This window comes from Hemitrygon akajei, chromosome 13, assembly GCF_048418815.1.
Source record: "Hemitrygon akajei chromosome 13, sHemAka1.3, whole genome shotgun sequence".
Lineage (NCBI taxonomy): Eukaryota > Metazoa > Chordata > Chondrichthyes > Myliobatiformes > Dasyatidae > Hemitrygon > Hemitrygon akajei.
In genome coordinates, this window is record NC_133136.1 from 23,559,676 (window position 1) to 23,587,226 (window position 27,551).

Here is a 27,551-nt window from a genome sequence, read left to right on the forward strand (position 1 = left end):
TCCCGAGGGCAGCAGCGAGAAAAGACCATGGCCTGGATGGCGGGAGTCTTTGATGCTGCACCAATTGAATTGTTGTATACACTGATTCAGCCAGAACAGCTTACTAGTTAGAACCCTCTGGTCTTTATAACTATGCAAAACTTTTCTCATCGTAAATTTATCCAATTTGTAGAGCATACATTACAAAAACAGGCCCTTCAGCGTACAATGTTGTACCAATAATTAAACCTGTAATTAAATGCCCAATTAATCCTTTTTTGGCCACAAAAAATACGTGTCCATATTTGTTTTTATTGTTACTTACAGTAATTTTTATGGCTTGCACTATATTCCTGCCACAAAACAACAAATTTCATGAAATACAGTATGTCAGTCATAATAAACCTGATTCTGAGGCTCAATAATATGGATCAGAAACCAGTATATGAAATAACACAGGTAGATAGGGTCGTAAAGGAAGCTTTGGGCACATTGGCCTTCATAAAAACACACACAAAACACTGGTGACACTCAGTAGGCCAGGCAGCATCAATGGACAAAAGAGTACAGTTGATGTTTTGGGCCATGACCCTTCAGCGTGACCTTCGTAGATCAAAGAATTGAGTACAGGTGTTGGGATGTTGTATTGAAGCTGCTGAAGATATTGGTGGGCCCTTATTTGGAGTATTGTGTGCAGTTTTGGTCACTTACATACAGGATGGATGCAAATAAGATTGAAAGACTACAGAGAGAATTTACAAGGATGTTGCCAGGTTTGGAGGACCTGAGTTATAAGGAAAGATTAAATAGGTTAAAACTTTATTCCCTAGAATGTAGAAGATTGATGGGTGAGCTGATAGAGGTTTACAAAAGTATGAGGGGTAAAGACAGGGTAAATGGCAAGCAGGCTTTTTCCACTGAGATTTGGTGAGACTACAACCAGGTGTCATGTATTAAGGATGAAAAGTGAAATCTTTAATCTTAAGCCTTTAAGGGGAACATGAGGGAAAACTTCTTCACTCAGAGGGTGGAACGAGCTGCCAGTACAAGTGATGGATGCAACTTTGATTTTAACCTTTAAGAGACGTTTGGATAGGTACGTGGATGGGAGGGATATGGAGGAGGGCTATAGTCAAGGTTGATGTTGATGGCACTTGGCTGTGTAAATGGTTTAGCATGGATTAGATGGGCCTAAGGGCCGATTTCTGTGCTGCCATTACTTTTATAGTACTGTCATCAGTCTTTGCAGGAGTGATTGCATAGTTATCATCATTATCATTTTTTTCCCAAGTATTTCCTAATGTCCAGGGTAAAATAGTTGGATTGCAAGAATTAATTAGCTGGTAAAAAGACCCTTGGAATGCTCAGGAGGTTTGCTTTTCAGTTTTAGCTGATTTCACTACAGCACACAATAAACCTATTGCTCCTGCAGATTACAGATACTGACTGCTCCATGCAGTCGCAGGCTCATCTCCTGTGGGGAACGTCTGTTGAAATGTCTCAAGCACACATTGACGAGTTAAAACTAGTTAAACTAACAGGAGTAGTACCGTGAAAGCAGACAAATTAAATAGCAACACAGCTGTTCCCAAAACAAAAAGACTGATAACCACTGATTGTTCTTGGATTCTGAGCTGCGGAAGGTGAAGGAAGTTGAAGAGCCAATGATACTATTATTGGAGATGAGTTATTTAAAAGTAATCCAGGATGTACTGAATCAAGAATAGTAGTATAACAATGACTCAGATAATAAATATACAGAAAATACAAGACAACTGTGATGCTTTGGACATGTCTGGAAATGGAAACACCTGGACAGACTTTGTGACAAGGACACATGGAACAAGGAACTGGGGAAGAGAGTCTTACACTTTCTAGCACCTGTAGGGAGTTCAAACATGTTTTACTTCTTATCAGGTACTTTTGACATGTTGAAATTTTGCAATATAAGAAATGTGGCAATTAATATTTTTTGCAAGTTTCAATGTGATAATTGCAAGACAATCTGCAAAGTTCAAAGTTCAAAATACATTTATTACTGCCTGCAACCTTGAGATTTGTCTCCTTACAGCCAGCCACAAAACAAAGAAACTTGTTGGAACCCATTACAAAAGAACACTGTCAAACACCCAATGTGCAAAAGAAAAGAATAAATCATGCAAACAATAAAAAGTAAGAAATAACATTCAGAACTAAAGTTCATTAAAATTGAATTCACGGCCACGAAGTCAGTCAACCCTGCAGCTGGTCAATGAATCCATTACCATATAACCAGATAACCATATAACAATTACAGCACTGAAACAGGCCATCTCAGCCTTTCTAGTCCATGCCGAACACTTACTCTCACCTAGTCCCACTAACCCGCACTCAGCCCATAACCCTCCATTCCTTTCCTGTCCATACACCTATCCAATTTTACTTTAAATGACAATACCGAACCTGCCTCTACCACTTCTACTGGAAGCTCATTCCACACAGCTACCACTCTCTGAGTAAAGAAATTCCCTCTCGTGTCACCCCTAAACTTTTGCCCCTTAATTCTCAACTCATGTCCTCTTGTTTGAATCTCCTCTACTCTCAATGGAAAAAGCCTATCCACGTCAATTCTATCTATCCCCCTCATAATTTTAAGTACCTCTATCAAGTCCCCCTTCAACGTTCCAAAGAATAAAGACCTAACTTGTTCAACCTTTCCCTGTAACTTAGGTGCCGAAATCCAGGTAACATTCTAGTCTAGTAAATCTTCTCTGTATTCTCTCTACTTTGTTGACATCTTTCCTATAATTCAGTGACCAGAACAGTACACAATACTCCAAATTCGGCCTCACCAATGCCTGTACAATTATAACATTACATCCCAACTTCTATACTCAATGATCTGATTTATAAAGACCAGCATTCCAAAAGCTTTCTTCACCACCCTATCCGCATGAGATTCCACCTTCAGGGAACTATGCACCATTATTCCTAGATCACTCTGTTCTACTGCATTCTTCAATGCCCTACCATTTACCATGTATGTCCTATTTGGATTATTTATACCAAAATGTAGCACCTCACACTTATCAGCATTAAACTCCATCTGCCATCGTTCAGCCCACTCTTCTAACTGGCCTAAATCTCTGTGCAAGCTCTGAAAACCTACTTCATTAGCCACAACACCACCTATCTTAGTATCATCTGCATACTTACTAATCCAATTTACCACCCCATCATCCAGATCATTAATGTATATGACAAACAGCATTGGACCCAGTACAGATCCCTGAGGCACACCACTAGTCACCAGCCTCCAACCTGACAAACAGTTATCCACCACTACTCTCTGGCATCTCCCATCCAGCCACTGATGAATCCATTTTACTACTTCAATATTAATACCCAACGATTGAACCTTCCTACCGAACCTTCCGTGCGGAACCTTGTCAAAGGCCTTACTGAAGTCCATATAGACAACATCCACTGCTTTACCCTCATCAACTTTCCTCGTATCCTCTTCAAAAAATTCAATAAGATTTGTCAAACATGACCTTCCACGCACAAATCCATGTTGACTGTTCCTAATCAGACCCTGTCTATCCAGATAATTATACATACCATCTCTAAGAATACTTTCCATTAATTTACCCACCACTGATGTCAAACTGACAGGCCTATAATTGCTAGATTTACTCTTAGAACCCTTTTTAAACAACGGAACAATATGAGCAATACGCCAATCCTCTGGCACCCTCCCCGTTTCTAATGACATTTGAAATATTTCTGTCAGAGCCCCTGCTATTTCTACACTAACTTCCCTCAAGGTCCTAAGGAATATCCTGTCAGGACTCTGGAGATTTATCCACTTTTATATTCCTTAAAAGCGCCAGTACTTCATCCTCTTTAATCGTCATAGTTTCCATAACTTCCCTACTTGTTTCCCTTACCTTACACAATTCAATATTCTTCTCCTTAGTAAATACCGAAGAAAAGAAATTGTTTAAAATCTTCCCCACCTCTTTTGGCTCCATACATAGCTGTCCACTCTGATTCTCTAAGGGACCAATTTTATCCCTCACTATCCTTTTGCTACTAATATAACTGTAGAAACTCTTTGGATTTACTTTCACCTTACTTGCCAAAGCAACCTTGTATCTTCTTTTAGCTTTTCGAATTTCTTTCTTAAGATTCTTCTTATATTCTTTATATTCCTCGAACACCTCATTTACTCCATGCTACCTATATTTATTGTAGATATCTCTCTTTTTCTGAACCAAGTTTCCAATATCCCTTGAAGACCATGGCTCTCTCAAACTTTTAACCTTTCCTTTCAACCTAACAGGAACATAAAGATTCTGTACCTGCAAATGACCTTTTAAATGACCTCCATTTCTCTATTACATCCTTCCCATAAAACAAATTGTCCCAATCCACTCCTTCTAAATCCTTTCGCATCTCCTCAAAGTTAGCCTTTCTCCAATCAAAAATCTCAACCCTGGGTCCAGTTCTATCCTTCTCCATAATGATATTGAAACTAATGGCGTTGTGATCACTGGACCCGAAGTGCTCACCAACACATACCTCCATCATCTGACCTATTTCATTTCCTAACAGAAGATCCAACACTGCCCCTTCTCTAGTCGGTACCTCTATGTACTGCTGCAAAAAACTATCCTGCACACATGTTACAGATCTCCAAACCATCCATCCCTTTTACAGTATGGGCTTCCCAGACTATGTGTGGAAAATTAAAATCTCCCACAATCACAACCCTGTGCCTACTACAAATATCTGCTATCTCCTTGCAAATTTGCTCCTCCAATTCTCGCTCCCCATTAGGTGGTCCATAATACTCCCTATAAGTGGTACTACACTTTTCCCATTCCTCAATTCCACCCAAATAGCCTCCCTAGACGATTCCTGCCAGAGCACCGCTGTAATATTTTCTCTGACAAGCAACGCAACACCTCCCTCTCTTGTCCCTCCGATTCTATCACACCTGAAGCAACGAAATCCAGGAATATTTAGTTGCCAATCACACCCCTCCTGCAACCATGTTTCACTAATAGCTACAACATCATATTTCCAGGTATTAATCCATGCTCTAAGCTCATCCACCTTTCTTACAATACTCCTAGCATTAAAATAAATGCATTTAAGAAATTCTCCACCTCTTCCTCTCTGTTTATCTCTAACGGTACAAACAACTTTACTGTCTTCTTTTTCTTCCTTCTCCCATACATCTGTTCCTACACTCTGGTTCCTGTCCCCCCTCAAATCTAGTTTAAATCCACTAGTGCCTCTCTAGCAAACCTACCTGCAAGAATATTTGTCCCCCTCCAGTTCAGATGTAAACCGTCCCACCGGAACAGGTCCCACCTTCCCTGGAAAACTGCCCAATTATCTATAAATCTGAAGCCCTCCCTCCTGCACCATGTCTTCAGCCACATGTTGATCTGCACTATCTTACTATTTCTAGACCCACCTGTACGTGGCACTGGTAGCAATCCTGAGATTGCTATCCTGGAGGTCCTGTCCTTTAAATTGGCACCTAGCTCCCTAAACTCACCTTTCAAGACCTCCTCACTCTTCCTACCTACATCATTGGTCCCTACATGGACCACGACATCCGGCTGCTCACCCTCCCTCTTGAGAATACTGAGAACTCGATCTGATATATTGCGGACCCTGGCACCAGGGAGGCAACAGACCATCCGGGATTCTCGATCTCTTCCACAGAAACTCCTATCTGTCCCCCTAACTATCGAATCCCCTATCACTACTGCTCTCCTCTGTTCCCTCCTTCCCTTCTGAGCTGAGGGTCCAGTCTCAGTGCCAGAGTCGCAACTACTACAACTTGTCCCTGGTAGGTCGTCCCCACCAACAGTATCCAAAACGGTATACTTATTGCTGATGGGAACGGCCACAGGGGTGCTCTGCTTTTCCTGTCTATTCCCCTTCCCTCTCCTGACAGTCACCCAGCTGTCTCCTGACTCTTAGGAGTGACTATCTCCCTGAAACTCTGATTTAATTCTGCCTCTGCCTCCCGAATGATCCGGAGGTCATCCAGCTCCAGCTCCAGTTCCCTAACTCAGTTTGTCAGGAGCTGCAGCTGGATGCACCTTTTGCAGGTGTAGTCATCAGGGACAACTGTGCTCACCCTGACTTCCCACATACTGCAAATGGAGCACTCAACTGCCCTGACTGCTGTCTCTATTACCTACTCCTAATCTAATTAGATTAATTAAAGGAGCTTACCTGGCCTTACCTCACCTGGAGCAAAGCTCGTCCTCAGCCTCTGCTCGCTTTTTAAATTCCCCCACTGATCTCAGAGGCCGACTTTCACGCGCTTGCACAGTCGTGCCCCATTCAAACCTCGCCTCTGCCTGTTCTCACCGAACCCTGATTGAGCCAAAGCCATCCCACTCTGCCTCAGTTCACTCTGATGATGGCCATTACGCCGATGGCCGCTGTATATGGCGGTCTTTCTTTTAAACCTTTGGCGCGTTACGTCACACGCCTGCGCAGTCTAGCCTCTTTGCCCCAATCAGTTAAAAAGAAACGGCTTCTCTCCGAGCTTTTTTTTTACCTCTTCCCTCTCCGCCTCTTGCTTTGATTTAAAAGTTACTTGCAGGCCACATCCTCAGTTCAGTGCAGAGATGAGTAAACCTCTCCAAGCAGTGAGCTGAACGCCAACTCATCCCTTGCCTCCAGCCTCGATACCTCAAGTTAGGAAGAAAGTTGAAAAGTAGGACCTCAAAGGTAGTAATCTCGGGACTACTGCCTGTGCCACGCGACAGTGAGAATAGGGACTGAATGAAGTGGAGGATAAATGAGTGGCTGAGGGAATGGAGCAGGGGGCAGGAATTCAGATTTCTGGATCATTGGGACCTCTTTTGGGGTGGATGTGACCTGTACAAAAAGGACAGGTTGCACTTAAATCACAGGGGGACCAATATCCTGGTGGGCAGGTTTGATAGAGCTGTTGGGGAGGGTTTGAACTAGTTTGGCAGGGGGGTGGGAATCAGAATGAGAGTGCAGGGATTAAGGTAGAAGGACAAGGGCATGATGCTAAGAGTTCTGAGTTGATGAGGAAGGACAGGCAAGGGACGAAACATACTTGTAGCCAGTTAAAGGGGTTGAAATGTGTCTATTTCAATGCTAGGAGTATTAGGAACAAGGGAGATGAACTTAGAGCATGGATTAAAATGTGGAACTACGATGTTGTGGCTGTTACTGAAATTTGGTTGGAGAAAGGGCAGGATTGGATGATGCAGGTCCCGGGGTTCAGGTGTTTTAAAAGGAATAGGATGGGAGGTAGAAAAGGGGGGAAGTGGCATTGCTGGTCAGGGATAATACCACGGCTATAGAAAGGGAGGATGCTGCAGAGGGAGTGTCGACTGAGTCGGTCTGGGTGGAAGTCAGAAATAGGAAGGGATCAATCACTGTGCTGGGAGTAGTCTATAGGCCCCCAAATAGCCCTTGGGACACCGAGGAGCAGATAAGTAGGCAGATGTTAGAATGGCGCACAAAATACAAGGTAGTAGTTATGGGTGATTTCAACTTCCCTCATATTGACTGGCACCTCCTGAGTGCAAGGGGGATAGATGGGGCTGAATTTGTCAGGTGTGTTCAAGAAGGATTCCTGACACAGTATGTGGACTGGCCGATGAGAGGAGAGGCTATACTGGATCTAGTTCTGGGTAATGAACCTGGTCAGGTGACAGTCCTCTTGGTGGGGGAGCATTTTGGTGAGAGTGACCACAACTCCCTTAGCTTCAGCATAGCTATGGAAAGGGATAAAATCAGATGAAATGGTAAAGTACTTAACTGGGGAAGGGCTAACTTTGAAGGGATGAGGCAAGAACTAGCGAAAGTAAATTGGAAACAGATGTTCAAAGGGAAAAGCACGGAAGTAATGTGGCAGAAGTTTAGGGACCACTTGAGCTGGGTTCAGGATAGGTTTGTCCCACTGAGGCAAGGAAAAAATGGTAGGAAAAGGGAATTGTGGCTGACGAAACACGTGAGACAACTCGTCAAGAGGAAAAAGGAAGCATATGTTAGATATAAGAAGCAGGAAGTAGGAGGGTCTTATGAGAAATATAGGGTAGCCAGGAAGGAGCTAAAGAAAGGACTTAGGAGAGCTCGAAGGGGGCATGAGAAGACCTTGGCATGTAGGATTAAGGAGAACCCCAAGGGGTTCTATGCATATGTGAAGATGAGGAGAACGAAGGTGGGACCGCTAAAGGATAAAGAGGGCAACATGTGCCTGGAGGTGGAGGAGGTTGGGGAGGTCCTAAATGAATACTTTGCTTCAGTATTCACAAGTGAAAAGGATCTTGATCAGGTTGAGGTTGAAGTAGAGCGGGCCTGTGTGCTGGACAACATGGAGAATGCGGAAGAAGAAGTGCTGGATCTTCTTAAAAACATTAAGATTGATAAATCCCCAGGGCTGGATATGATACACCCCAGGTTGTTGTTGGAATTGAGAGAAGAGATCGCTGGAGCATTAGCTACGATCTGTGAATCCTCTTTGGCTGCAGGGGAAGTGCTGGAGGACTGGAGAATGGCAAATTTAGTTCCCTTGTTTAAAAAAGGTAATAAGGAGAAACCTGGGAACTATAGACCAGTGAGTCTTACGTCAGTGGTCTGCAAACTACTGGAAAGGATTCTTAAGGATAGGATCTATGAGCATTTGGAGAAGTACAGTCTACTCATGGATAGTCAACATGGCTTTGTGAAGGGAAGATCGTGCCTCATGAGACTGACTGAGTTTTTTGAAGAGGTAACAAAAGAAATTGATGAGGGTAGGGCAGAGGATGTGGTCTACATGGACTTTAGCAAGGCATTTGACAAGGTCCCTTGGCAGGGATGGTGGTGGAGGCTAAAACATTAGGGATATTTAAGAGCCTCTTGGACAGGCACATGGATGAAAGAAAAATAGAGGGTTATGGGGTAGTGTGGGTTTAGTACTTTTTTTTAAGGATTATATGGGTCGGCACAACATGGAGGGCTGAAGGGCCTGTACTGTGCTGTAATGTTCTATGGTACTATGGTTCCATGGTACCCTGATCTTTTCAATCTGGTCCGGCGCTTAAATTGGCTGTACATCGAGTTGCTCCTCACTCTCAGACCTTCGATCTGCTTTTGGATCCAGGCCTCATCGCCTCAACTCTGCCTCACCTTGCTCCTGCTGCTTCGAATTGGCTCCAAATCCACTCCAGCGATGGTCGTTGACTGGCGAGTGAGCTCTGACCCTGCTGCCTCGATTTGGCCTCTATATGCCATGCCACAACCGCCCTGAACCTTTGAGACTTCATTTCAGACCACAAAAATACCCAAGTCGTATGGGCCGTTCAAAATCTCAACTCCGAAAGGGAAATTACAGGCTGCTGGTTGCAGTGACCTTTTTCTAGGAAAAGTGTGATTAATAGAATAGCTAGTAGCTTTGTTCGTTGCCAGCTAGGTGTTGCTGTGTTTTAACAGCTCCATCTTAATCCAGAAATCAGCAGATGCCGGAAATCCAGAATGACAGACTTTTGTAATGGTATCTTTTACCCGCATCCAAGGAAATAGGCAGGCTCAGTTCAACACCACATTGGACAACTGACATTGCCTCAAAACTGCAGCAAAGTGTCCCCGAGGTGGGATCTTCTGACTGAATGGTACACATGATCAAAACAGACATTGTTACATCATAATAAGGGATACAGTTGACCAGAGTAGTTCTGAAGCAACTGTAACTAAATAAAATCATTCAGTTCTATTGCCAATGCTGGGCATGAATTCAGTCGCAGTCCCACGAAGTGTTATGTGCAGTGGACGTGCTTGTAGAAGGCAAAGAAGACATTTTATGTTGAAATATTCTATAGCAGTATCAGGATAAGTGTACTGTCTGCCACAAAATCAATACTGCAGTTTTAACTAGTTTCTTAGTATAGCAGTATTACAAAGGAAAAAAAAACTTGAGCAGTTAGGTATTGTTACAAGGTTGGTGCCACCTCCAGCGACATTTCAGAGTGGCGTGACTGTGCAGCAGTTCAGGCAAGTTGACATTTGCAGGCTGCCTGGCACTATCCTCACTGAAAGTCGTGGCACATGCAAACTCGAGGCATGCAAAAGAATCCTTAGAAGTCTGGTTTTCCACAAACACTTCTGTAAACAAACACGTCCTATTTATGAGCCAATGTAGGCAAAATTCCAGACGAAAACGCATAAAGTTCGCCACGCAATCAATCAGCGATGAGATTTCCTCCCATCACAACTGTGTTTCCGAAATGACGCCCAGTCAGCTGATTGATAGGCACTTAAAGGCCAAGCACTCGGAGGACTCACCACAATTAACAGCGCACTGCTGATGTCTCCTCGTAGGGTGACGAATCGCATGCCAGTAAATTGCCAAGATCGGAGAACAACTCAACCCAACCATTATCCTCCCTGATTTGATTAGGCGCGAGCAATGCATTTCGCTGTATGTTTCGATGTGTATGTGACAAATAAAGATAATCTTTAAATCTTTAGAGTTGCCATTTAAGACCAATAAGGCAAATGTGCCACTGATTTCAGGAAAATGAGGATCACAAAAATAAAAATGAACTCTATTTAAGACTGCAAGAACACAAATAAACTGCATTAGACTTACAATCAGACCCACAGGTAGATGTGCAATCTTAAGGGCAAGTGACTGCCTTAATGTACCACTGAATACCTGAGCATTTTACACTTGAGAGCAGGCTTTCCCAACCTTTTTCTGCGAAGGGACCCTACAATTAACTGAGGGGTCCGTGAACTCCCAGGTTGGGAACCCCCTGCTTTAAAGGAATCACTGTATATACATGGATTGTATTTATACAGTCAATTATGACTTAAGCCTCTCGTAGCACAGTATACAGAGACTGTGCCTCAGATCATCAGAGTTGCTAAAATTTGTTGCAACTTTTTTCAAGCATTACGTATTATTTTTATGGCCTAGACACCTGTTATGTGGTGTTCTTAACAGCTGTTTTAGCTCCTGCTTCGTTCTTATTACTTTCTATGTTTAGCACCACATTCCTTGCTAAGTATCCCTGTCGTAGCTAAATTGCTGTTCCATTTTCCCCCTCCCCTCAACATCTCATCCCATTTAATTCCATGTTCCATCCTTCCCTTAGGAACCAGCCAGAATTGAAGGGCAAGTTAACATGGCAGAGCAGGTTCTGAACAGCCAGTGCTCACATAGTGGTAATTAAACCTTCACTTCAACAACATGGTCTGGATACAACAGTCTGTTTCTCAATCTACCAGAATGAGCACAATCGACCGCAAATCAACAAGGGCAATTTCAAGATATTTAACTTTTTTTAACTGCATCGGACTGCCACTTCATTAGAATGGATTTTATAGTAAAGACATCAAATTGTGTATAGAACTTAACGCCACTGCATTGCCATAAGTTATTGGATTTCCTGCTCGCAATTACATCGGAAAACAGCCTTCTATTTACCTGTGTAGACAACTCCATTTATTTCTATTGACATGTTGATGCTGCTAATGCCATTTGTAGACAGGTTCAATGCAGTTTCTTGTCTGTCATCTGCTGGGGAAAGCAAGAAGAAGAAAATACCAATATGAGTGCAAAAAAGCAAGATAACCAAAGAGTAAACTAGAAATGATAAGCTGACTCTTGGGAGCTGGTAGCACTAGGCAATTTGATTTCTAAGTTTCTCTTAGCAAATAATATGCAAGTACGTTGTTTCACTTTCTGCTCCTTGAAGTGTTATTTATTAAGTTGTAATTGGTCCCATGTGTAGAAATCTTTAACACAAGAGATGCTGTGAATCCAGAGCAACACACACAAAAAATGCTGAAGGAACCCAGCAGGTCAGGTAGCATCTGCGAAGGAGAAAAACACCATTGAAGTTTCAAGCTGAGACCCTCCATCAGGACTGGAAAGGAAGGGGGAGTAAGCCAGAATTAGAAGGTTGGAGGAGGGGTTGGGGAAAAGAAATACAAACAGGCAGGTGATAGGTGAAACCAAGTTATGGGTGTTACATTTTGAAACTTCAAAACATTAAATGAATTCAAAGAAAGACATGGGAGTCCAAAATGCAGGTCTAACTTCACATTTACTTTAAGTGAGACATGTGCATATCATGGGGTAGTGTGATGACGTATGAAATTCACATATTTAGACGTGTAACTCATAGTGAATTACTTAAATGAACAAAAATGCTTAATCAAACAATATATGTACATGATTACTCAAATATTACTGAAATATTAAATAAACAAAAAGGGGGAATGGTAGGTGGGAGGGTTGAGAAGATAAAGTTAGAAGCTGGGAGATGATAGGTGGGAGAGGTAAAGGGCTGAAGAAGAAGAAATTTGATTGGAGAGAAGAATCTTCTATTCCTCCTATACTCTAGTGATATTTAGGAGTAGGGAATTCTTTGCCTTCTAATCATTAATCACCTCCTACTTTTTTCTATTTAGACTTCAGTGATACTTTGAACTATGGGCCTTGGTATGATTTCCAGTTTTCTTCAGGATAAGGAATTTCCTCTCCAAACTAGTTTAAAGGTACAACTCAAAGCAATGAATTGGAATTGGAATTGCAGTTGGTTTATTAGTGTCATGTATAACGTTCAGTGAAAAGTTTGTCTTGCATACTGTTGATACAGATCAAATCATTCCACAGTGCGCTGAGGTAAAAACAAGGTATTCAATAATAATGAATGTAGAATAAAGTGTAACAGCTGCAGAGAAAATGCAGCGCAGTTAGATAATAAGGTGTGAGATCATAATGAGGTCAATTTTGACACTAATGTGACGCCAGAAAGCAAACAAATTTATTGAAATGTGTCATGCTCATACTTCAAATGACATTTATATTGCTTGGCAAATATATTGAATGGTTTAGATTTCCAGAATTATCAGAATCTCTTATGTTTATGATATTGAATGTGACATTGATTGGTTCTGAACTTCACAAAATGAATATGGTTAGCACTGCAAAATAGAAAATCTTACTCCACAGGCACCTGTGGGCAAGCTTTCTAGAAATATCAAGAGTAACGGTAATCAGTTGTAGTTATTTTGCTTCAACAATGGGCATAGATGTCAATGAAGTAAGAAGAAAATCCTCCTCCACTCTGTCTAAATCCTAGCCTCAGAAAGTATTCAGAATCAGAATTAGAGTCAGGTTTATTATCACTTGCATACGTGGTGAAATATGTTGTCTTTGTGGCTGCAGTACAATGCAATATATAATAATACAAAAAAAACCTGTTAACTACAGTAAGTACACACTAACTAGTTAAATTGATTAGGTAGTGCAAAAATAGAAATAAAAAAGTAGTGAGGTAGTGTTCATGGGTTCAATGTCCATTCAGAAATTTGATGGCAGAGGGGAAGAAGCTGTTCCTGAATCGCTGAGTGTGTGCCTTCAGGCTTCTGTACCTCCTGCCTGATGGTAACAGTGAGAGTAAGGGTGATGGGGGTCCTTATTTTTCACTCCATCAGAATGATGACTTCTTATTCCCACACTAGGCAGTCTGGCACTGCTTACCTGATTTGTTCTTCACATTAAAATTACTAATGATTTCTAAAGGGTAATCTTTTGGCTGACCCTAGAATCAAAATTAGATTTCTTATTGCCAATCTATAATGTGAAATTTGTTTTGCAGCAGCAAAACAGTGAAAAGACATAAAAGTTGATAAATTACAAAAAAATAAATAAATACTGCAGAAATAAAGCATTAGTGAGAAATTGAATGAACACTAACTTTTGCTCATTCCACTAAACCTTTTCCTGAGGCGTGAAATACTGACCCATCCTTCACGAAAGGAGATATTTGTTATAATCCCTGATTCTGATGAATTGAAATCATTATTACCAAATTGTTTTTGAAATGCACATTTAGTGCATCTTGCTTCTTGTCTTTTGCACTAATTTTATTATAGTATATCTTTATTATATGTCTAGCACTGTACTACTGCTACAAACCAACGAATCTTGTGGCATATGCAGCTCTGATTCTGATTCTGAACTGCCACCATCGGATTCTGTAAATACTGTAAATAATTTAATCAAAGGAAAAGAAAGAACTTGCACTGGTATGAAATCTGGTGGTAATGTTGCATTGCAGATGATGATTATATAATGCTGAGCTCGAGAAATCTGCAATTAATATGTGATTATAGGTGTAGAAGTATTTATTAGACAGACTAATACAATAATGTCACATGCAAGTAAGCATCAATGTGGGGCTCTGCTGATAGGAGCAGAGAGAGTGTAAATGTGCTACTGAATGCATGATGGGTAAAACCTTTGTGACATATGGTACAGACTTTTGACAAGATACTATCAATACAGGCAACGGTAGATCTCAGGCAGTTCAGATAAAATATTTCTCCTGTTGGTGGCTCAGCAGTGGACACTATGAGCAGTTTCAAACTCCTGCAAGTGCACATCCCACACAACCTCTTATGGCCCAGGACACATCACACACTATCAGGAAAGCTCACCAATGCTTTTCCTTTCTGGGAAGGCTAAGGAGAGCTGGACTAGGCACATGCCTACTCATTACCTTCTACAGACGCACAATGGAGAGCATTCTAACATGCTACATCACTGCATGGTACAGCATTACACCACTGTGAACAGGAAGGTTCAACATCAGGTAGTCAAGACTGCCCAATGTATCACCAGCACCAGCCTACCCACCATCCAGGCCATATATACAGAAACTGCCAGGAAAGAGCCAGTAAGATCATAAAGGATACCGCCCACCCTGCTCATGGACTGTTTGCCCCACTCAGGGAGGAAGTTACATAGCACACATGCCAGACCACCAGACTCAAAAACATTAACATTCCCCAAGCAATAAGACTGATCAATACCTCCAATCCTGCCCCCCATACTTCATCATTTCCTGTTATAGTCACCTTATACACAGACATTCCTGTGCCTAGCACAGGACCTACAATGAATCTATGTATATAAACTATCTTACGTATTTATTTTTATTGTGTTTTTTTATATTGAGTTCTTCATCTTATTGAGATTTTTTTCTACTGCATCAGGTCTGGAGTAACAATTCTCTACACTTATGCACTGGAAAGAACATTAAACAATTTTGTATGGTATGATTCAATATGAAGGATAACTAAAACATAATTTATAACAGCAAATTATTGCATTTATCTGCTTTGTTTTCCAGTTTTGCTTGGCAAATTAACTTTTGAATATTTTATTTGTGCAAAAAGTGACAAAAAGATTACACAGGTCATACAATCACAATAGATTGAACATTTGCAATTACCTATTCCCAGAACAGTGGACTCTACCTTTGTATAAGCAGAGAGATTCAACCTCACTGCTGGTGGATGAGTATGGATGCTTCTTATGTGCTGAGACAAACTAGGCAATCAGTTTGGTTTATCGATGATTATAAGAAGCTTTTCAAGCCCATTAGGTTTAATCAGCTTTCAAATCCTTCCCATCCTGCCACGGTAGACACATAAAGTGGGAAGGAGCCTAACTCAGAATCAGTTCTAATATCACTGACATATATCATGAAATATGTTGTTTGTAGCAGCGTTAGAGTGTAAGACATAAAATTACTATAAATGACAAAACAAACAAACAAATAAATTGTGCAGAACAGGAAGAGCAAAGAAGAGTTTGTGGGTTCAGAAATCTGATGGAGGGGAGAAGCTGTTCCTAAAACGTTGAGTATGCATCTTCAAGCTTCTTGATGGTAGTAATGAGAAGTGGCGACGGTTCTTAATGATGAGTACTGCCTTCTTGAAGCACTGCTTTGTGAAGATATCTTTGATCGTAGGGAAGCTAGAGCCCATGATGGAGCTAGCTGAGTCCTCAACCCTCTGCAGAATCTTTTACTGCACAATGGAGCCTCTATAGCAGATGGTGATGCAACCAGTCAGAATGCTCTCCACCACACACCTATAGAAATTTGCAAATACTTCCGTGCAGTACCAAAGTTCTTCAAGTTCCCAATGATTGCTTCAATATGTTAGGCTCAGGACAGATGACCTGAGGTTGACATCCTGGAACTCGAAACTGTTGATCCTTTCTACTGCTGGCCCCTCAATGAGAATTGGTGTGTGTTCTCCTGATTTCCCCTTCCTGAAGTCCACAATCAATTTTTTTTTGTCTAGCTGATGTTGAATGCAAGGTTGTTGTTGCGACACTACCTAACCAGCCGATCCATCTCACTCCTCTATGCCTCCTCATTGCCATCTGACATTGTGCCAACAACAGACTTTATAGATGTTATATGAGCTGAGCCTAGTCGTACAGTCACGAGTGTAGGGAGAGTAGAGCAGTGGGTTAAACACACATCCTTGAGGTGGGCCAGCGTTGACTGCCAGCAAAGAGGTGATTATATTTCTGATCTACACTGACTGTGGTCTCCCAGTGAGGAAGTCAAGGTTGCAGTTGTGGGGACTCATACAGGTGCAGTGTTATTCTCCCTTTCAAAGAGTTCATCAGGGAGTGAAGCACCACTGCCATTTACGCTGTTAGGTATCGCCTTATAGGAAGTAATGGCATGAAAACCCTGTTATGCGTCCAATTGAGTCTGTAATTTTGCATGCAATTGCTTTCCCATTCTCATGATAGTCTTCCGTAGATTGTACCTGAACTTCCTTTATGGTTCTGGATTGCCAGTCTTGTATGCCGCAGGTCTAGCTCTCAGTAGACCACGGCTTCTAGCTTGAATGTACTCAGTATGCTCTCCTGGGTACATGCTCATCCATGTAGGACTTGACAGCTGTGGCATATTCATTCAGATCTGAAGATGATCCCTGAATATGGTCCAGTTTACCAAGTCAGCTAAGCCTAAACTGTGTGCAAAGTCTACTACAACTATAAGGCATAAGAACAGAATAAGGACATTGGCCCCATTGGGTCTGCTCCACCATTCAATCATAGCTGATTTATTTTCCTTCTCAACCCCATTTCTCTGCCTTGTCAATTAATGAAGTTTAACAAGCTTATACTAAACAGAACTGGGATGTATCCTGCTACATCCATTAGGTTATATGGATGCAAACCTCTTCTAACAGCCAGAATGCAAGAGTGCTGGCATCGAAAGCTGTGGTACTGAACCACCAACCTTGACAGGCACAACCGAACTTTCATGGTCAGCCATGTCCTTTTATCAATCGGGACACTTGGTCAGCAGACTACTAACGAGTCCAGGATTGCTTCACTGTTAGAAAGGCAGCACATCCACAAAGTTCTTAAATCAGGCATGGCAAACAGCCTGAGCCCTTCGTGTACTTCTTCTAATAAAATCTTCAACACACGTCATACCCAAATCAGGTGGTGCTCACATCAGTTGGAGATGAGGAACAGCAGCTGTTTGCCTTTCAACAGCCCAATCATAGTAGGCTCTGGCTCTGGATACATGAGCCTTTGTTCGTATACTGTAGCTGGCATCTGGATAACATTCTGCAACAGCTGTTGTCCCATGTGCTTGCGGCAGTGCTAGGGCAGACCATCAAACAGCTGCCTTATGGTGCATCTTAGCAGTGCACACCAGGTGTGAAACGTGAGTGGATGTTTCCTTCTATAGGACTGACATATCTCACCTTGTTAGAAAAACGAACATGAAAAATGCAGTAAAATCAGCAATCTTTTGCACAGGAGAGAAGACAGGGGTTATACAACTTTGTCAAATGTAATTTAAGACACATCAGTTGACATTAAGGGTGACTTTTGTGTATGCTGCTAGAGAACATAGAACAGCAGAGCACAATAGAGGTCGTTTGCCCCAAGATTGTGCGCCGAACTTTTACCCTACTCCATGATCAATCTAACCCTTCCCTCCTACGTAACTTCTAGCAATTTCTCCCCATCCCCCTTTTCTCTTCCATTCCTTCTGGCTCCCCTCTTATCTCTTCTCTTCCCCTTACCTCCCTCTGGTGCCCCTCCTCCTTTCCTTTCTCTGATGGTCCACTCTCCTCTCCTAACAGATTCCTTCTTCTTCAACCATTTATCTTTTCCACCTATCAACCCCTAGCTTCTCACTTCATCCCCTCTCCACTCCACCACCCAACTTCTTTTCCCCTCATCTGGCTTCACCTATCACTTGCTAGCTTGTACTCCTTTCCTTCCTCCTCACCTTCTTATTCTGGCCTCTTCACCCTTCCTTTTCAGTCATGATGAAGGGTCTCTGCTTGAAACATTGACTGTTTATTCCTTACCATAGATACTGCCTGACCTGTTGAGTTCCTCCAGCTTTTTGTATACGTTATTCCAGATTTCCAGCATCTGCAGAATCTCCTGTGTCAATAATCCTCCATTTTTTTTACATCAATATGCCTATACTATATCTAAGACTCTCCTAAATATTCCAAATGTATCAGCCTCTATCACCAGCTCTGTCTGTGAATTACAGGCATGTAACGGTCTCTATATTAAAAGCTACCTCTGACATCCCCCCCCCCCCACAAACTTTCCTCCATTCAACTTAAAACAATGTCCTCTGGTATTAGCTATGATTTTTCATAAATGTTATCTGATATGGAGCCTTAGCTAAAGTTTAAATTTTGTGAAGAACGTATTCAGAAGACAAATCATTTTATTTTTCTTTAAAGGCTCTAGCCTTTGGCACAAAAGACCTTAACAGAGGAAAGACCAATACAATGAGTGATTTTGATGGATTTGAATTTTAGAAACCTGTGGGTTGTGGGAGAGAGCAAGTACTGAAGGAGGTAAGGCATTCTTTTTAAGGGCATTGGAAAAAATAAATTCAATAGTTCAATAGATGTTTTGATTTTACAAGAAAAATGGCACGGTTGTCACCCTAGGTTGAAATTTGAAGAAAATAACTGAGATTAGTTATACTGGTACAGAAATAAATAAACATTTGCAATATAGAGTTTTCCCAGGGTTGAAATGTCTATTGCCAGAGGGCATGCTTTGAAGGTGAGAGGATGTAGGTTCAAGGGGGACATGAGGGGTATTTTTGTTTACTCAGAGAATCATGGATGCTTGGAAATAGCTGCCAGGTATGGTGACAGAGGCAAATACATTAGAGGCTTTTAATAGACATTTGGATAGACACATAGTTATAAGGAAGATGGAGGGATATGGTGTAGATAGGAGGAATTAGTGTTTGGATGTTCCTGATTTGCTTTTTAGCTGGCTCAGCACAACATTGTGGGCTGAATGGCAAGATCCTGTGCTGCACTCTTCATGTTCTAGGCTCTAGATGGATTTGTCACTACAAAGGAATCAAGAATGACGAGGATTGGCCAGGAAAGTGGAGCTGAGACCAATGAGCCAATCAGCTATGATCTAATTAAATGGCAAAATAGGTTTGACTTGCCCCTGGTTGCTGTGATCAGAGACTTTAGACAAGACAAATGTAATCTCTACATTGCTGATGTATAACTGAGTTGAGTATTACTGGGAAACTGTTGTCTGAACCGTGCATCCACGCATTGCGTCTTCTCGCCTTACCTCTGCTATTGATCTTGATGTTCATGGGGATCTGCGTTGCCATGGCCAGCAGGTTTTGCTGCAGGGCTTGCTGCATCAGCCGCTGCTGCTCCTCCGCCATGGCCAGCTTCTTCTTCTCGGGCGGCTCACCCGAATCCAGCTTCTCTCGGAGCTGATCCAGGGCCACTGCTTGGGCCGCTGCCATCTGCGACGCGGCCGCCTGAGCCGCGGCGGCCTGGGTGGTGCTGACGTGGTGGCCGGCGATACTGAGCGGGATCGCTATTCGGTTGTGGGCCGCCGTCGACAGCGCCTGCTCTTCTAGGTGCGGGAGAGGAAAGAGAAGGTCACCAAAGTGTTGCAAATTGGTCCCCCAAACAGGGTAAATATTAATTAGGATAGCAACAGCACTCTGACATTCTTCAACTGATGTCAATCCAACTTTTATAGCAGGCTGATTTAACATATGATCAAATGTGATCTGGAAGACAGCAACACTAACAATGCAGCACTTTCTCTGTTCCACCTTATGTGCCTGCTTCTCTGCAGCAGGACTTGGAACTCCCGGTATCCCAGGGAGTGTAACTGGCAAGGCAAAGCTGACAATCTTCATTTAGGTAACAGCATAACTTGTGCTCCCCAGGATGCTCAATTCGTAAAAGGACTAGGCAACAGTACGTTTACACAAGAAGCTTCCAAAGAGTAAATCTCAAACATTGATGCTATTAATAAGGCAACTGAAACACTGAAGGGAGAACACTCCTCCGGTTTTGGTGCTTCGTCAGTTCCATAAATGACCCAGTGGTCTTTACAAAACTGGGATTTTTAGTATAAAGAGAACTAAGTATAATTTAATTCATCTTCTCTTAGCCCTAAGACACTTCAGGCTAAAATCAAACTTAGTTCCATGGGCACCACAGTAGTGTAGCAACTAGCACGACGCTAGTTAGCTTGGGGCATCAGAGTTCTAAAGTTCAATTCTGGATGTTCTCCCTTTGACTCTGTGGGATTCCTCTGGGTGCTCCAGTTTTCTCACACAATCCAAAGAAGAACTGGTTAGTAAGTTAATTGGACATAGTAAATTGTTCAAATTTAAATAAAAGTTAAAGTTAAATAAGGGGCTTGTGGGTGGTGCAACTCTTTGGGCAGGAAGGGCCTGTTCTACAAACAAATAAAACAAGATTCAAAGGAGAGAGAACTCTCTTTTCCTGATGACAGTGTTAAGACAGGACTAATGAACTTTCTAACGTGCAAAGGCAGGGTGTAACTACTCTGGAGAGGCACCACACCGCACCACACTGATTAGGGCAGCCGCAGGCATCATCTAATTTAATGCTAACTTACTGCTAATTTAGTGAATACAAGATAGCATGACAAAGTAACAGTCACGGCTGACGAGTCCTGGCTAAAAATATATTTGTGTGAAGGCAGTGTGCTGGCATCTTTGTTCAGCACTGACCCTCCCAGTTAAATAATATACAATGTAGCATGCTCCAAAGAAATATCGTAGGATTGAATAAACTTGCTTACACTGTTGTCTTAATCATTGCTATGTTTTCTCCAAATATAATAATGAAATAAAAGTGTAATTAGTATTATGACTTGGGTCTCAAGGGTGCCAAACCTTTTTGAAAGCATATGCCAAAATTGGCGCTAATCTTCTAAAATACTCTCTTGCATGCCATGGTAAATTTGAGCAGTTAAATATTAATTAACATCATTGATTAAAGATTTTGTAACAATAATTGTAGAGTTTATAAAAAAAAAAGGATGAGTCCTATAAGACCGTAAGATATAAGAGCAGAAGTAGGCCATTCGGCCCATTGAGTCTGGTCCACCATTCAATGGTGGGCTGATCCAATTCTTCCAGTCATCCCCACTCCCCTGCCTTCACCCCAGACCCTTTGATGCCCTGGCTAATCAAGAACCTATCTGTCTCTGCCTTCAATGCACCCAATGATTTAGCCTTCACAGCCACTTGTGGCACCAAATTCCACATATTTGCCACCTGCTTACTAAAGTAATTTCTCCACAGTTCTGTTCTAAATGAATGTTCTTCAATCCTGAAGTCGTGCCCTCTTGTCCTAGACTACCCGACCATGGGAAATAACTTTGCCATATCTATTCTGTTCAGGCCTTTTAACATTTGAAATGTTTCTATGAGATCCCCCCCTCATTCTACTGAACACCAGGGAATACAGCCCAAGAGCTGCCAGATATTCCCCATACGGTAACCCTTTCATTCCTGGAATCATTCTCATGAATCTTCTTCAATGTCAGTATATCCTTTCTAAAATAAGGAGCCGAAAACTACACACAATACCCCGAGTATGGTCTCATGAGTGCCTTATAGAGCCTCAACATCACATCCCTGCTCTTATATTTTATACCTCTAGAAATGAATACCAACATTGCATTTGCCGTCTTCACAACCTGGAGGTTAACCTTTGGGGTATCCTGCACAAAGACTTCCAAGTGTCTTTGCATCTCTGCATTTTGAATTCTCTCCCCATCTAAATAATAGTCTGCCCATTTATTTCTTCCACTAAAGTGCATGACCATACACTTTCCAACATTGTATTTAATTTGCCACTTCTTTGCTCATTCCCCTAAACTATCTAAGTCTCTCTGCAGGCTTTCTGTTTCCTCAATACTACCTGCTCCTCCACCTATCTTTGTATCACTGGCAAATTTAGCCACAAATCCATTAATCCCATATTCCAAATCATTGACATGCATTGTAAAAATCAGCAGTTCCAGCACTGACCCCTGTGGAACTCCATTGGTAACTGGCAGCCAGCCAGAATAGGATTCCTTTATTTCCACTCTGTTTTCTGCCAATCAGCCAATGCTCCACCCATGCTAGTAACTCCCCTGTAATTCCATGGGCTCTTATCTTGCTAAGCAGCCTCATGTACGGCACCTTGTCAAAGGCCTTCTGAAAATCGGAGTACACCATGTCTACTGCATCTTGTCTACCCTGATTGTAATTTCCTCAAAAAATTGCAGTAGGTTAATCAGGCAGGACTTTTCTTTAAGGAAACCATGCTGGCTTTGGCCTATCTTGTCATGTGCCTCTTGGTATTCCGTAATCTCATCCCTAATAATCGATTCCAACAACTTCCCAACCACTGATGTCAGGCTAACAGGTCTATAGTTTCCTTTCTGCTGCCTCCCACCCTTCTTAAATAGCGGAGTAACATTTGCAATTTTCCGGTCATCCGGTACAATGCCAGAATCTATCGATTCTTGAAAAATCATTGTTAATGCCTCTGCAATCTCTCCAGCTACTTCCTTCAAAACCCAACGGTGCATTCCATCAGGTCCAGGAGACTTATCCACCCTCGGACCATTAAACTTCCTGAGCACCTTCTCAGTCGTAATACCTAGTGTAGTATACTGCGGATGTCTTCCACAGTGAAGACTGATGCAAAATACGCATTTAGTTCCTCTGCCATCTCTGTGTCTTTCATTACAATATCTCCAGCATCATTTTCTATTGGTCCTATATCTATCCTCAACTCCCTTTTACCCTTATATACTTAAAAAAGCTTTCAGTATCTTCTTTGATATTAGTCACCCCCTTTCTTTCATAATTCATCTTTTCCTTCCTAATGACCTTCTTAGTTTCCTTCTGCAAGTTTTTAAAAGCTTCCTGATCCTCTATCTTCCCACTAGCTTTGGCTTCCTTGTATTGTTAGCCCTCTCTTTTGCTTTTGCTTTTCCTTTGGCTCTGACTTCACTTATCAGCCACAGTAGTGTCCTTTCTCCATACGAAAATTTCTCCTGATTTGGAATATATCTGTCTTGCACTTCCCTCATTTTTTTGCTGCAACTCCAGCCATTGCTGCTTTGCTGTCCTTCCTGCTACTGTCTCTTTCCAGCCAACCTTGGCCAGTTCCCCTCTCATGCTTTGTAATTTCCTTTATTCCACTGAAATACTGACACATTGAAATTTAGTTTCTCCTTCTCAAATTTCAAAGTGAATTTGATAATATTGTGATCACTATTCCCTAAGGGTTCCTTAACCTCAAGCTCTTATTACCTCCGGATCATTGCACAACACCCAATCCAGCACAGCCAATCCCCTAGTGGGCTCAACAAGTTGTTCTAAAAAGCCATCCCTTAGGCATTCTACAAATTCTCTCTACAAATTTATGGGTATTTATTGTTTTACTATTTAAAAAAATAGTATAGCAAAGGCAGATTTAAACAAATGAAGTGATTTAGAAAACATGGTCAAAAATTAATATTTTTTTAAAAGAATTGAAAAATAGCAACATTGATAAATAGTACTGTTATCATAATTCATATATAACACCAGAACTGTGAATGTGAAGTTAAAGCTTTGATGCAAGCCATGTGCCAACAAAATTTTTGTGCATGCCATTTTAGGCATCTCTGTTATAGGTTTACCAACTCTAATTAGTGATTCAGGAATAGCTTCTTCCCCTCTGCCATCAGATTTCTGAATGGACGTTGAACCCATGAACACTATGCTACTACATTTTTTTCCCTTTTTTGCACCACTTCATTAATTTAACTTTTTTAATACATATATACTTCTTACTGTAATTTATTGTTTTATTACATATTGCTGCCATATAACAATCTTCATGACATATTCCAGTGATATTAAACTTGATTCTGATCCTAAGAAAAAGAACAAAATTTCACCTATTTTTATATGTCTTAATCATGCACAAGAAATATTTTGCTCAAGATTCTAAATTCTACAGTCCATTTCTGGCTGAAATCCTGCCTGTCAGGAAATTGGACTAAGAATTTTGTGACACCATTCACCCAAAAATGGGAATTACTTCCCTGTCAAATATTCTATGCCTAGTGATGTCATTTGTTAGTGGGGTGCTCAGCAAAACTTACCCAGAGGAAGTGGATCAAAAGGTTTACGTTGTTTTGACAAAGCAAACAAGGGGTAAGTCATACAGGAATCTCTGGCTTACACTTGGTATAGGAAGAGCACTTCAGTTGTATTGACCTGCAGTCCAGCAGGTAGAACACAAGCGAAGTTCAGTAGCTTACATGTTAAGGGCTGCAGATGAAATTCACTCAGATCTAGCTTGGGATAGAGTGCTTCACTGATAAGGAGGAACTGGATTAGCTGGGTTTGTATTTTTCAGACTGCGGGAGTTGAGAAGGGATCTGATTGATGTGTAGAAAATTAAGGGAGCAGAGACAGGGCATATAGTAGAAAAGTCTTTGCCTTAACAGAGGAGTCAAAGGCTAGAGGACACAGAATTCAGGGAAGGAGTAAGAGGTTGCAAGGGAATCTGAGGAAGATTAAAAAGGTTACATGCATCATTAAGGAATCCCATCACCAAGGATATACCCTCTTTTCATTGTTACCTTCAGGGAGGAGGTTCAGGAGCCTGAAGACATACACTCAACAATTCAGGAACAGCTTTTCCCCCCCACCATCAGATTTCAATCAGACATTGAATGCGTAAACACTACTTCAATACTTTTTCTTCTTTTTTGCACTAGCTATTTAATTTAACACACACACACATATATATATATAAAATACTCTATATACTTACTGTAATTTATGATTTTTCATTGTTATGTATTGCAACGTACTGCTGTACAACAAAAAATTCCACGACATGTGACAGTGATATTAAGCTTGATTCTGATTCTGAGAGAAAAAAATTGTGTCTACCCCGGTAATGGTTGGAATGTGCAAATACCCTGCCTGAGGAAGCTGGAGAAACAGCTACTCTCACAGAATTTAAGGGGAACATTTGTCAAGGCATAGAAGGTTGCAGTAGAAGAGGTCAGAAATGAGATTAGTGCTAATGGGAGGTTGGCATCAACAGAGATTCAAAGGTTCAGAGAGTTATACAGCACAGAAACAGGGACTTGGGCCCAACTCACTCATGTTGACTAAGATGCCTATCTAAATGAATCTAACTTGTCTGCGTTTGTGTGGTGAACTAGATATACCTGTCTGACTGCTCCTGTGGCTCCTCCCACAGACCCTGCTGACTGCTCCTGTGGCTCCTCCCACAGACCCCTGTATAAAGGCGACTGTGGGCTGCTGCTCTCCCTCATTTTCCCCAGGATGTAGTGTTGTTTATTCTTCCAGTCAATAAAAGCCGATATCTCGCTTCCTAAGTCTCAGCGTGAGTTATTGATGGTGCATCAGTTTGGCCTAGAACTCTGTAATTCTGAACGATCCACATAGCTCTCCAAATGTTTTTTAAACAATGTATTTGCTTCTGTCTCTACATATATGTACTATGATAATAAATATACTTTGAACATTGAATCTTCTCTGTGAAACACTTGTCCCTGAGATCCCCTTTAATTCTTTGCCCTCACCTTAAACCTATTTTTTTCTACTTCTAGACTCATTATCTATGTTTTTTATAATTTTATGGGTTCATGGACCATTCAGAAACCTGATGACAGTGGGGAAGGAACTGTACCTATATCCTTGAGTGTGAGTCTTCTGGCTCCTCTACCTCCTCCCTGACTGTTGTAATGAGAAAAGAGCATATCCCAATATTCTGAACTCCTCCTCAAAACATTTCATTTCCTATCGTCTAGAAATTAAAATTTAAAAAGCACTAATCACTGACAACAACTAAGAAACCACACAATGGTTTGAAGCTGTGTGTCCATTATCTGACCACACTGAAACTTCGCCAGCATACAGGAAGGAAGGAAGGAAAATAAATAAAATGGCTGACACTGCAGGAAAGAAAAAGAAACATGATTCAAGGGCTTTGCAGTTTTGATGGCACGAGTTCTTATCGCAAATGTACACTCTCTTCCCCTGAATCATCCTCATCACTGAGTTCAACACTTGGTGCAAAAGAGCCCACAGAGCAAATCTTTCACATATCAGTAAACATATTTAAAATGGCTGACGCAAGGGACAGAAAGCCCTTGAGTGCACACGATCTTTCATCATGTCAATGAAGAAACAAAGTTACAAGTTGATATTTCTGCTTTCAAAATTTTAAAAATCTCATCAATCTATTTCAACAGAACTTCATTATGTAAACATTGAAAAACACCATACCTTTTTTTATAGAATGTCCGTGGCTAATATGGCTGCCATTATGAGTGGATATAGCTATAGTGGGCATCTGTATCTTGGGAGAGGATAAGATAGTAGGCGTCCCCACAGGGGAGTAATTAAACATTGTAGATCCATAACTTTGCCTTCGGCCCTCTCTCCTGTTGCTATCAATAGCTGCTTGGAGCTCTCCAGGCGAGCTCAAACCTCGCTTTTCACATTCATATGGATATAGGTACTTCATGTATCTGGAAGGCAAATTAAAAGTAGTTAGGTAACAAATAACACATAAAGATAATTGAAACTTATCACATTTCTTCATTTTCATTCACTTCTCAGATGACCCTTCGACCATCAGACTCCTGAACCGGCAAGGATAACTTCACTCACCACAACCCTGAACTGATTCCACAACCTATGGACTCACTTTCAACAACTCTACAGTCTTGTCCTTAGTATTTATTTGTAGTTGTACAGTTTGTCTTCTTATGCACCTTGTTTTTTTTTGTCAGTTTTCGAGTGTAGATTTTCACTAATTCTGTTGTATTTTTTGTTCTACTCTGAGTGTCTGCAAGAAAATTAATCTCAGGACAGTATATGGTTTGAAATGGATTGAACTGAACTGAGCTGAGCTGAATATACCTGGACTCTTCTGATATCTTTTTGATTTGGTGTTTTGCATTCTGTGATTTTTTTTGCCATTTGCACGATTTGTTCTTTTTTGCATGTTGGAGATTTAATGTTTTTCGTTAAATTGGGTCTGTAGTTTCTTTGTTTTGTGGCTGTCGGTGGGAAGATGAATCTCAAGATTGTATACTGCACACACACTTTGATAATAAGTGTACCTTAAATGGTTGGTGAGCGGCTGAGACCTGTTGAACAGCCTGGCCCGTATCCTGGGCACTGGGTGACTGACCAAGATACCGGAGAGACCTGGTTTGTCCCTGCCCCAGCTGAGATTGACAGCTTTGATAATAAACTTATTTTGAAACTTTGAAAAAATACAGAGGCTGCTGTGATTTTTTGTATCCACTGAAAACCAGACACATTGGCAGCATAGTATCAAACTGTCTCATTAAACTTTTGCAACAC

The 27,551-nt window shown here is 41.4% G+C and overlaps 1 protein-coding gene across 1 annotated transcript in view; it reads right to left on the reverse strand.

Moving 5' to 3' along the window:
- arid3c (AT rich interactive domain 3C (BRIGHT-like)) overlaps positions 1–27,551 on the reverse strand; it is a 544,829-nt gene that overhangs the window by 15,102 nt on the left and 502,176 nt on the right. Inside the window, exons 5-7 of the mRNA XM_073065285.1 lie at positions 26,463–26,707; positions 19,436–19,732; positions 11,444–11,536 (exon numbers count right to left, since the gene is read on the reverse strand). Coding sequence (XP_072921386.1) covers positions 11,444–11,536; positions 19,436–19,732; positions 26,463–26,707 — 635 coding nt within the window. The remainder of the gene's footprint in view (positions 1–11,443; positions 11,537–19,435; positions 19,733–26,462; positions 26,708–27,551) is intronic.